The sequence below is a fragment of the Homalodisca vitripennis genome, unplaced genomic scaffold (assembly GCF_021130785.1).
Source record: "Homalodisca vitripennis isolate AUS2020 unplaced genomic scaffold, UT_GWSS_2.1 ScUCBcl_700;HRSCAF=3271, whole genome shotgun sequence".
Lineage (NCBI taxonomy): Eukaryota > Metazoa > Arthropoda > Insecta > Hemiptera > Cicadellidae > Homalodisca > Homalodisca vitripennis.
In genome coordinates, this window is record NW_025776814.1 from 56360 (window position 1) to 69445 (window position 13086).

General features: G+C 39.5%; 1 protein-coding gene across 1 annotated transcript; it reads left to right on the plus strand.

Moving 5' to 3' along the window:
• Positions 1-1953: 1953 nt before the first annotated feature.
• Positions 1954-2547, plus strand: LOC124370931. The gene has a single exon (XM_046829239.1). It carries the CDS (start codon positions 1954-1956, stop codon positions 2545-2547), a length of 594 nt encoding a protein of 197 aa, XP_046685195.1.
• Positions 2548-13086: the final 10539 nt, after the last annotated feature.

Here is a 13086-nt window from a genome sequence, read left to right on the forward strand (position 1 = left end):
AATGGTGATTGTGATGAATAGTGGGACAGTTGTTTGAAAATATAAGTTTATTGAAAAATAAGTGTTTGTAGAATATATTAACACATTAACCTAATAAATAAAAAGCTTTTAAATTAACCTAGTCTTAATTGCATGTGGAATTAACGATACACATAAATTAAGGAGGAGGTCTATGAGTGAGTTGGATTATGCCTGGGCGTTAGTGGAAATAAGCCAATAATTTGAATTTATTGATTAACAAAACAAATTGATTAAATTAAAATAAATAAATATTGTAACACTCCTTTTAAAATAAAAGAGTCGGTTTCAATGGCTTATTCTTGCTATCAGGTCAAAGGGCCCAGATCACTCCGATCTCCTTAGGAATTAAGTACTATGATAAATAATACTATGATACTTGTGAATGAAAAAAGGGAAATTCTTTTATAACGAAAAAAAATTGATCGAACTTAAAACAATTCACCTAGGTAGTTAGCTGATTTGGAGGGAAGTGGGGATTTTCTTAAATATTTAATGAACACTGCAAACGACTTATGATCTTTTGGAATTTAAATATGCGGTTTTAAATTAGATTATTGTCACAATGGGACTTTGATAATTTTGTTTCTCTCCTTTTCTTCTTGAAATCCGACAACGTCCAGATTTAGGTGTGTGAACTCCCAGGGAACGCAGTGATAATTATAGTTGAATTAAAGACAGAAGGGTATTGGGACGAGCTCGACCGAAGACAGCCGAACTGCCTTACGAAGGCTCGCCCTACCGCTCCACCAATCACAGCCGAGCACTTTCCTTTTCGACGGAGGCAGCGTTGTCACGTCTCCTCTGTTGTAGCTGTCATCCGGTAGGTATCAGCTGGGTGATGCGCAGTAGCAAACCGTACTTCATTACGTCATTGGTTGTTGGTTATGTATGTTGTTTCGTGTGGTGTTATTGCGCTTCTGTTTGTTCGTGGTCAAGTGTTTAAACAGTCTTTTTCAAGACTAAACCTTATTTGAAAGACAAGTGTACGCACGTACTTTCTAGTTTTACATTTTTGTGGCAGACATTATTTAATTACTGTCAATTCCGTACCATATGCGTGCACTGAAACAGTGATAAAAAAACGCGGTAGGCCCCGCACTCGCGTGATAAGTGTGCCTTACACCAAGGTTGGAGAAAAAGGCGTTCCATTGCGAGGCCAATCCCGTGAGTTGGTTTTTCGAGTGAGAGACTACTTCCAGCGAGAGAAAATTAACAAAGGACCGATACTTCCAGTAGAAAAAGTTATCGAAAGAACTGCTGCGGCTTTGGAGATAGGAAAAAATACAGTTGTGAGAATTGGAAAGGAGAAAATACAAAGTGAACAGAGTGGCTTGAAACTGAACACTCCCGATAAGAAATATTCGAGGTTTAAGCCTGTTACGGAGCTGGACGCCTTTCAAAAAGATGCCATCCGCCGCCATGTCTACGGATTCTTCGTAAGAAGAGAGTATCCCACAATAAGGAAGCTACAAGTAAGTCTTGCAGAAGCAGATTTTTTTCGTGGAAGCAAATCATCTGTTGCCATTATATTGAAGAGATTGGGTTTCAAACACAAGAAATTTGGCAGCCGTAAAATATTAATGGAAAGAGGAGACATCATTGCTTGCAGGTGCAGATTTCTTAGAGAAATAAAATATTTAAATTTTGAGGAAATAGTTTGGCTTGATGAAACTTGGGTAAATTCTGGGCACTGTAAAAAAATTGGATGGACTGATGATTCTGTTGCAGGTACGTTTTCCTGTTCCCGTTGGAAAAGGGGGGAGGATAATTGTTTTGCATGCTAGCAGCTCTGCTGGATTTATTCCTAACTGTGCATTACTTTTTACATCAAAGAAAACCAACGAGTATCATGAAGGGATGAACCACAAAGTATTTTCAAAATGGTTTCAAGATGCTTTACTTCCAAACCTAACGAGGCCCTCGCTCATTGTAATGGACAATGCAAAGTACCACTCAAAAGTAGTTGACAAACCACCTAACAGCAGTTCTAGAAAGGATGAAATAATAGAGTGGTTAAATAATTATGACATACAGTATGAAAAGGTGATGTTAAAAGCCGAATTGTTAGAACTTATTCAAAGAAACAAACCACAGACAAAATATGAAGTTGACGAAATTGCGAAGAAACATGGTCACCGAGTACTTCGTCTGCCACCATACCACTGTCACTTCAATCCTATAGAATTAATCTGGGCTCAAGTAAAGGAATATGTTGCAAGAAGCAACAGGAAATTTAACATAACTGAAATATTACGGTTGACGAAAGAGGAGTTGGAACATGTAACAGAGTCTGATTGGAAGAAGGTAGTAGACCACACGAAGAATATAATCCTAGATGCTTGGAAAAATGAAGGGTTGATGGAAGACTCCGTTGAGCAGATGGTAATAAACATCGGCAATGACAGCTCCAGTGAAGAGGATTCGGACAGTGACAGCAGCGACAATGAAGAGGAAGAACGCGGCAGTAACGTGAGTGGTATTTTTCCCTCTCTCTCCGGTGGCAGAAAGAGTGTTGGACTTCGATGAACTGTAAAAAGCCGTATTGATTGATAGTTTGTAATGATTGGTAAATATAACACCTTACATGTTACTAATAAAATTTGTTAAATGTATTTTAACGGCACTACTTATTTCCTGGTTAAACTGTGCAGCAAATTGAGTTGGCTTTTTGTATATGTACTGTTAAGTATTTAATTTACTCAGAAATAAAAGTAATTTCCAAAGAGGTTTTAACCGATTATAAAATGGGCGCTATTGAAAAATAAATGAAAAAAATTATAAGACTTAAATAAAAATAATCGACTCACTAAATCTTACATTTTGTAAATAAATCCACGCTTTCTATATATCAAATTGATTTCCAAAATTGAATGATAAGAAAATTATAAAAAAACATCCTTCATCACAAATCTGTGGTTAAAGTTAGTAACATTTAGTAATTAATTTAAAATATAACAAGTTTCGAAATATTTTTACAGATTTTTTGTCAAGTAATTAGATTACATTAAGTTGATCGATAAAAGTCACACTGAAGGAAATTTCATATCATAGTCGGATTGACGCCCTAGTCGCAAATTTTGCATTTTGGTCACTCTAGCAATTTAAGTTTAGACTCAACAATTAACAATTATTATCCTATAACGGTTTTAACAGGAGACCTTTTATTGGTTAAAAATACTATCCTAAACGAGCTTTATCAGGTTCAAACTACAATATCTTTATTTGTTTTAAGTTGATTTTTGACCGTGGCACAGTGGTCATTTCAATGGATTTGCTAAGACTGATAAGACTGAGTAAATAATTATAACTTAGCAGACTTGCATTTACTTAACGAATATAATTTTAGTTCTTTTCAATATACTCCTTTGTGTTTAGAAGGTAACTATTAATAACAGTAAAATGTACCATATTCATATTATTATTATTAGGCCTATGTATATATTTTCAATAATACACTCGTGATTTCAGTAAAAATCCTTTACAAGGTTTTGATTTCTGATTCAATTACTTATAAAATAACAATTCTCAAAACAACGAACGCTATTAATTTATCGTTTCGATAAAGGTGTCCACATGTTTCCGCTGCGAACCACCCCTACCTAGAAGCGGTTGATGTGAACGCTGTGGATGATCGAGTCGGACAGAACAACTTGGCAACATTGTAGCCGACCGGTCCCGAAGAGCCCCGAACCTCGGCCATCGCTGCCGGGTCTCAATACCCTTCTGTCTTTAATTCAACTATAATTGGGAATTATAAATTCATATTTTAATTTGATTGGTGAAAACATAGAAAATATACCTAGTTTTGTAAATTTGAAGAAATATTTCACACTAATTGGCCAGTTCAGTGGATTGATTTGTTCTTTTTCGCTTTGGAATTTAGTATCGGCCATCAATATGAATCCCTACTTTCTGATCAAAGAGGAAAACCAATATTAATTAAAAATCCGCGGGCAACTTACGACCGGTAGCGCAGAGGACCTACGGAAACGGCTGAGCAAATGTGTCAAGGCCAACATGCCTGTAGACCCGGCTGTTTTGGCATCTTTGGACGTAGAAGGGGAATTAGAGGCCTGTGAGGCTAAGCTAAATCGGTTATCGGTATCCATTGACGAATACGAGGGAGAATATACGGATACGGAAGGCCAGCGGCTCCAGGCCCGCTTATGGCACAACTACCTCAGGATTCAACGTATCCCAGTAGTAACCGAGGCGGAGGAGGGACGCCAGCGAAAGTTGTTGAGTGAGGCTAAACGCCTTTGTGATGCGGCTAGTGAACAAAGGGGCGCAGTAGAAATGGGGAGTGAGGATGGTAAGGAGATCGTAGTTAGTGAGCCTATAACCAAACAAAACGCAACCGCTCCGTGCAACCGCGCCCCGTGGCGGCGAATCAAGCAAATGTAGGGGATCTCGGAACCCGTGCTAGTGTACCCGGACTTTAGTAAACCTTTCGTATTGGCCACGGATGCAAGTATGTTTGCCTTAGGAGCCGTCATATCGCAGGAGATAGATGGAGAAGAACACCCTGTAGCCTGTTGTTCTAGGACGTTGTTTCCGGCTGAAAAGAATTACTCGACCACTGAGCGTGAATTGCTTAGCTTGGTCTGGAGTACCAAGTATTTCAGATGCTACCTATTAGGCCGCCCTTTCAAGGTCATTACCGATCATGCTGCTCTAAAGTGGATGCTTTCCCTTAAAGCAGTAGATTGATGAGGTGGTCGTTAAGGCTAGCAGAGTTTGATTTCACCGTGGAACACAAAGCCGGGAAAATGCACAGTAACGCAGATGGGCTCAGCCGAGCGGTACACGCGATGAGGAAGGATGTGCTCCCCATTGTCGACCTTGATGTACTAAGGACGCGACAGCGAGAAGACCTTGTCGTGCAAGGCTTACGACAGGCCAAGAGTTTTCGCAAGAGTCCCGAGAAAATCTTGTACCGTCTGAGTTCGGGTAAGCAAAAGATTGTAGTACCGGCATCTCTAGTACCGGAAGTTATTCGTTTGAATCATGACTTGCCTACTGCCGGACATGCCGGAGTAGCAAAAACATTGGAACGGGTACGACAGAAGTTTTGGTGGAAAAAGATGGACAAAGACGTGCTAGATTACGTTAGGACGTGTCGTAGCTGTAATCAGCGGACTAATTGTGGACAAGCTAAAGCGCCTCTAGGGAAAATCTTCAACGAACCCCGAGAGCCCTTTGAAGTGATTGCGGCTGACCTAGTGGGACCACTACCTCTCAGTGAGTCTCGTCACGTTTACATTTTAAGTGTAATGGACCATTTCTCGCGGTATTGCGAATTCATCCCGTTGCCCCGATCAAACAGCAGAAAGTGTCGCGCGAGCACTCGTACAGCGTGTAATAACAAAGTTTGGCGTACCAAAGGCTCTTATTACCGACCAGGGTGCGAACTTTACCTCTGACCTAATTAGTCAGCTCTGTAGTTCTTACATTTCCGTAAGATACAAACTACAGGATTCCACCCTCAGTCGAACGGCCGTTTAGAGAGAGTGCATTCGACTATCGCGCGCATGCTGAGCCATTTTGTGAATCGACATCAGACCGACTGGGACGAATACCTTCCCTACGTCACGATGGCGTACAACTCCCAGAGTCATGAGTCGACAGGGTTTTCTCCATTTGAAATGGTTTTTGGCCGGAAGATGGAAATGCCCATGGAGGCTGATCTGACCATCACCGAAAGCGATGATCTTTACAATGATCATGTAGAAACCATGCGAAGTAAGCTCAGAGACACGTTTGAAATCGCTGAGAAACGGAAAATAGCAGCTCGCGGCCGCTATGAGAAGCAATACAATAAGAAGGCTCGAGAATTGAAATATGAAGAAGGGCAGATGGTCTTCCTAACACGTGCCTAGTGTAGGTCGGCACCGAGTTAAGAAGTTATCTAAATTGTGGAACGGGCCGTAAAAAATAGTTAAAGTACTGTCCCCGTTGAACGTGGTATTGAAAATCCGTAAAAGAGAAGTGACTGTCCATGTAAACAGGATCAAGCCCTGCATGAGGAGAGCTCCCGTGCCTCCCCAACAGGCAGTGTATCCACGTGGCCCTAGGCCTCAAGATGCGAGTGATAGGGTGGAAGATGACAGTGATGAGGTATAAGATCGAGCAGGTGTTCCGGGGAACCCAGTAGCAGTCGCCGGACCCTCCGATAGGTTGCAACGCCCAAAGAGAAATACGCACGTACCCGGAAGGTGGGGAGATTTTGTTAGACTCCTAAATCTATTTTGATAGATAAGCGGTAGTTTAGTCGCTACGTAGCCCGGGATTAGGTGAGATGTCAACTTTATTTTTGCTGTATAAAATACCATTGCCTCTGTTATAGGCCTAATTGGCATGTTATTTACGCTTGGAGTTGCCTGGGGTTTTCACCGAGGTGTCGTCTTCGAAAAGGAGGGAGATGTGCTCCTCACCGACAGCCATTGGACCATAGTGATGCAATACAACTTGACGGAAGTAGAAGAGGAAAACCAGAACCTAAGTATATTGCTATTCAAGGTAAAAGGTCAGTACGATGAGTTCTTTCAGGACCTCTTAGCGAGGAATGTAAGCATGCACTCTTCGGTACGAGGATTAGAAGCAGGATTCAGGTACGAGTATGTAGGTTTGCAGCAGCTGGTAGCAGACTATGTCGGCCAAACCAATGATTTGACTACCTTAGTATCTAGTACTCGGCAAAAACGAGGCTTAATCGATGTGGGAGGCCAGGTACTAAAATTTCTGTTTGGTACTGCAACGGATAGTGACCTGGAATTAACCAATAGTAGGATAAATGAAATAGAAAATCTAAGTGATGACCTTTCCCATAACACTAAAGACCAAATAACCGTTCTAGGCAATATGCAATCGGAAATTTCCAACCATTGTAGAGCAATAAACAAAATTATCTCTACCATAAAAGAATATCACGAGCTGATGCACATAACTATGGCCCGTAATTATATCAGAGAACTTATATATGCCAACCAGTTGAGAACCCTTTTTCAGTACCTGAAGCTGAACTCAGCCCTTTCGGAGGTTAAAGATGCTATTAATCTAGCTGTCCAGAGGATGGCCAGGCTTCACCTGGCCATTGAGGATCTAGCTGCCGGAAAAAATGACCAGTATCCTGTTGCCTCCCCATCAGTTCTTGAAGGTCCTGACTTCCGTGGAAAACGTAATACCACCCCCAGTAAAATTGTTTTTAGATGTAAAATTAGAGAATTTGCATAATTTCTACAAATTTGCCACAATCCAATCATATGTAACGAATTCTCAATTGAGGGTATTAATTAAGCTACCCCTGAAAAATGATAATCATTTGTTTGAAATTTTCAATGTGATAGTTTATCCTGTTTACGACCCTTCACTCGCAAAGTGGGGTGAAATGGGAAGTGGCAGATCAAAAGCTTGTGATTAGTAAAGACAGGCAGACTTATTCGGTTTATGCACCAGAAATCTTTGTAAGGGAATGTAAATTTGGCAAACTCACGGTGTGTCCGTTGTCAGACGCCTTATTAAGCGTCTACAAAACGACCCAACTGTGTAGTAGATTTATTAATGAAAGAACACGTAACGTTATGTAGTAGAAAGTTGATATCTGGCTTACAGTCTCCCGTTCTAATTACAGTAGAACACCTACCCGCTGGCTCTACGCCACATAAAAAGAAACACGAGTTATATTAATTTTTTTTGGGCGTGATGCGAACCTGAATGTAAGTGCGATCACCCTGAAAGGTGAGGGTGAAATACCGAAGCAAGACAGATGTGATCTGATTGCTGATGGGTACAGGGTGCCTTCCCGATTTATCGGCAGCTCCTCGTATTTAAGTGAATTTGGAAAGATTGTTTTCCTAGAAGTTGATGGAATGTACAGTAGTGAAGAACACAGCTTACTGGTACATGATGTAAATGAAACTTTGAAAGTCTTGCAGGGACTAAATGATCAGCTGGGCACCCTAAGTTTTAAAGAATACTCCCTAGAGGGTACAGTTCAATTACTTAGGTCCCACTATCACAGACGCATGGTTATCAAGTATGCAACGTTTAGTGGTATGTTCTCTTGTTGTGGTGTTAACTGTTGTTGTTCTGTTGCTAATATGGAGGGTGCGAGTTGCCGACGTGCTCCGTTCCGCCCTGGGAGATAGCACACAGCATCCGCAGGCCGCCCAGACAGAGTCGCCTCTCCAGACCCTCGAGGAGGCTGTACGCACTGTTCCTAGACCAGATACTGATCAAAGCGAAATTGATCGAGACCAGAGTGGGAGTATGTCAACCCCACGAACCGCAACTGACGTCAAACTGACCGTACGGTAATCTAACAAGGAGTGGAAAGTTGGGCCCTGGACACTTTAAGTAAGTGTGAAATTAGTTGCAAACTTACAACTTCATCGGGATGTGTGTAAAAAAAACCGGAGATCAACCTGTGTCGAGAATGAACGAGTGCTTCTGGATTCTTAGTCGTAGGGACATGGTGGAAGAGTGATTGGGGATCCCCTACTGTGTTTGTTGATGCTCTCTGTATGCTGATCACTTGGTTTTGACTTATGTATGTATGTTAACGCAGACTGGTAATGGCAGAGTTACTATAATTCTTTGAACATTCTATTAAAATAAATATCATATCCTAAGAGGATCAAGAATGCTCGAGTCAAACTGGTATCTATGGGAAGGTAAAGCCGGCACCCCCAAACCTAAATACCCTTTCCTTTCAACTCCCCAACCGGACTATAGATACCCTGAAACAGCGCGAATAACTTCCCTAAATTTAAAAAGAAGTGACATTCCAGTAATAAAGCCGTTGAGAGTGTCTTGCTAGGGGATTTTCCTGACCCCATTAACAAGACAGAAAAGATGTCTTTACCAAGTCTGCAGAATTGTACGTATTAAGATAGTAGGCAGGGTATCAACCCTTGTGTTTATTCATATTTTATGTATTCACTGAAAATGTAACTGTTATTTAAGGAATTTATGTGTCACATGTAAGTTGAAAGGGGGTCAATGGTTAGACGTAGTCAATCAGTATTTCTAGAGTTAGGGAGCAGACTTGCCGGTTACTGCGAGGTTGCTTGTACTGATGGCTACGGAAGGTCAATCCTGTGTCAGGAGAACTCCGCGGCTTCTATGTAAGCCTGATGAGCAGCTCCATTTAGTGTTAAGTTTACAATTACTGAATTTCCTATTTTACTGTATCTTTTACAAGGGACCAATCCGGGTGACTTTGAAAATTAGGGGTGACCGAGGCAACCGGCCCCAAGTGAAATCTCATGAGGCTTATCCAAGAATGAGGGAGTAGCGTTCCATATTATGATACATGTGCCTGGAACAATTTCTTTGTTATAATTGGTTTTCTTTTAAGGGTACATGAAGTGCACTAACCCAGAGTGGCAAAAAAAAATAACATTTTCGACAGTCACCCTGTTAGCTTAATTTTAATCACATATTGTATTGTCGCTATTGCGATGCCAATGTATTTGTTGTAATGTCATAATGGTTGTAGACGTTTGAATGTCTAGTAATCTTAGATCTTAAGAATTCGTTAGCCTAAGGGATACTGGTCCTTTGACCATAGTGAGAACTTGGTAGTCTATAGCGTTAAGTTTCTTTTATTTTCTGTTATTCAAGACATGTTTTTATTTCTTCTTGTGAAGATCCTAAGTTTTTCTTTTGTAATTGTGTGTTTTGATATTTTAACTTGGGTGTGTTTTGGTTTTAAGCCACATATATGTATGTATGTATGTAGTTCGGTAATAGTGTAAAGAGAGAGACCGTTGTGATAGTGAGTAAGAGAATATTATGTAAATGTTGTAAAGAGAGAAGGCCTAAGTGGCGAATAGGTGTCCGAAATTTAATTTTCGAGTCAAAATTCCGTCCCTAGTATAAATAGTAATGTTGAAGCTTTTTCAAATTTTCTTTTCCACTATCAATTCAATGCATCTACCTGTGGCATACCAATTAATTAAAAAAGAAAAAAAGGGATCATATGTAGACTGGGTAGCAGTTATACGTTTGGCTAGGAAGGGAGGCACAATAAGGACTCTTCGGTACTCCACAAGTACTCAATGCTGAGGGCAGCATGATCTAAAGGTGGGGGGAGTGTGACACCTCGGTGTTAACGCCCCAAAATTTTAACAAATAAATTAGTTTAACCTAATACTACGAAAATGTCTTATTGTTACTTTAGTGATTATCTTAACCACCTTTATACTGGTAAGACCTCCCCAATATGTAACAATGCTGCCGTACACATCAAGTGCCATCCGGATTAATATAGGAAAATATAGGCGTTAAGGCCACTTCAGAAGAAAGGGACAGGAGTTCTGCCACAGCCTGTATATGCATTAAATTGAAGCCCGCGGTGATGCGACGACACCGGTGTTGTCGCAGCCACGTGTTTGGAATGCGCTGAAATCAGCAATAGTTGTGTTGTACGCAGGCCTTGAGCAGTCTAAAAGCACCATATACTTCGTTAATTACTAAATGAATCGCCTAGGCGGCAGCACCTCTCAGAGTACCATCCTAAGACGAAACGCGCTCTGATTGGTCTGGAGCCTTGGCAGCGGGAGAATCGGGCGATGTTGAAGTGATGCTCGGAGAGTCGGCTAACTTGTGCGGAACGCGACAGATGTTAACTTAGGCCCTCTCCCCCCCTCTCCCTCTCTCTCTATCCATATTTTTAACTTTTCGGAAGCCAAATTCTAAATTCTTAATTATGTATTAATCAAACCTAATTATTTTATTAATTTAATCCAAAGAGTGTGCCAATTTTAATAAATCATATATTAGTTCGACTCCGTTGTTTTATTTCGAAAAGTTTATACAACTTTCCTCGCCACGAACCCAGGTGAAGATCTTTCGCCTCCCACTGGGCAAACGAAGGCAACCTACCACATTTTTAATACAACAAGATTATGGCGAAGAAAATTTCATACAATTATGAAATAAAGTAAAGTAAAGATGTCTTATTTTACGAGGCGAAGTTAGAGAAAGGCCCTATTTAACACTTAACCTGGGGACCAACGGCTTAAAAACGACTTCCGAACCACCACCAATGGCCGGTCAGACCATTTAGTTAGTTTTTTGTAAATAAGTAAAAATTTATTAAAGTGCCTAGAAATAATTTTATATTACCACCCAGATGTACCGTCCAGATTGATTATTATTGTTCATATTATTTTAAAGCATTTTCTACACGCCACTTGTAAATCACCCCAACATTTTTAAGATATAACATCACTTCAGGAAATAAACTTTTAGCCAAAAAACAATAAAAAAGGAGAAGCCGATCCCCTTTCAACACTTAATCTGCCCGTCCTCATGAGCGACTGGCCTATGCGAGGACCTTATCAAACAGAATAAGGGGGAGAATCGATACAGTACAAGATCGATTGTACTGATAAAAAGTGCAACAGTCACATACAGGATTTGAACCTGCGCTATCTCTAACTCAGACTCTAACGTCTCAGACCGCTCGGCCATCGGCACTCTCAATTTTTAATATGTGTATTTTGAGTCTGTATATTTTTGCAATATCTCGTGCCACATTATAGTTACTAATTAGAACATTATACAGTAAATGAAACGTCATGCGAAAATCCATAGGTTATTTTGTTTTCGGAATAGACACATAGATATGAACTTTTTTCCATCCGCTCAAGTGATAGGCATTACTAACACTCAGCTAATAATTAACTCTACATAATTATGCTAACAAGATATTCAGTGATTCACATTTATCTCTTGATAAATTAAATTCACATTATAAAGGTCACTTATTTTATGCCTTACATTACATGTATTGAGTTTGAATGTTGAATTTTGCTTTTTTCTGCAGCGTCTGGTATTTAAAGCTGTCTCAGACTTGACTCCTGGAATTTGCTGGCATGATAGTCTGAAGAGATCCAAAGAAAGTCGGCGTCGTACCTCAAAACGTTTACATCGTTACGACATCAGACACACTTGTAAATAGATGAAGTGGTATTCTTTTTGTCTCATAAGGTACACAGTTGAGTGCACTATGATGTTTCTGACAGGATCTCTAAGCACGGTGGAGCAACTGAGTTTTCTTCACATATCGTAGTTATAGAAGAAAGGGATGATTTTTACCTTCATCTGCAGTTATTTCCCTAGCGTTTTTTGAAATCAAGTTGGAGTTTATAATAATGTTTCACAGCCTTAAACTCCAGTAATCTATTAACTTCCGCATTGTTGTATTTAATATGCCAAAAATGTTGCCTTATCTTTGCCTTGTTATCTTTGTGAGTCCTGTAGTATCTAATATTTAAATTCACGTTGATGAATTAGATTAGATACCGTTATTATAACGCTGTATATGTGGTTGGGAAATCATGTATTATATTCATATTGTTACATTTGGTACACTAAATATAATTCCTAATGTAAAATTTTGTTACATTTGTAGGTAAAAACTAAGAAGAACTTATCTATAACATGATTTTAACACTTAGACGGACCCGTTCAGTGGTTATGTTTAATATATGAAGATTATGGAAATTCTTTATTAATACCAACATTGAAAAATTTTAGAAAAAAAACAACCTACTTCATTAAAGCATTTTAATAAGATTGCTTGTACTTTCTTTCGCATTATAAACCTAATGTATAGGTTGGTTACTTTTTTAAAAAAGACTTGAAAATATTAATTTAATTTGGGATAATAAACTAAACGGTAAACTTCATTTGTTTACTGTTGACTGTTTACTTGAATTACTAATGAAAAATGGGTCAAATAGAACATTTATCTCATGTGTGGTGTTAAAATATCTGCAGTTTTTGTAAATTTCACTTCCTTGTTTATCTCATTCGTAAAAACTTTGTTATCGATTTAAAACTAACTTTACGAGAACCTAGTCATAGAGAGTGGCAAATAGCTCATATTTGGATAAAAATGCATTATTTATGACTATAAACGTGTTTTGTATGTTTTATTTAACAATTCCGTAAGTGATTATTTTTTGTAAATCAATCTTTGAATGTCAGGATAGCAACGTTAGTGTCCTGGCACATTGAACGACTGTGTTCTCTTTTTCTCACATAAGCACGTTT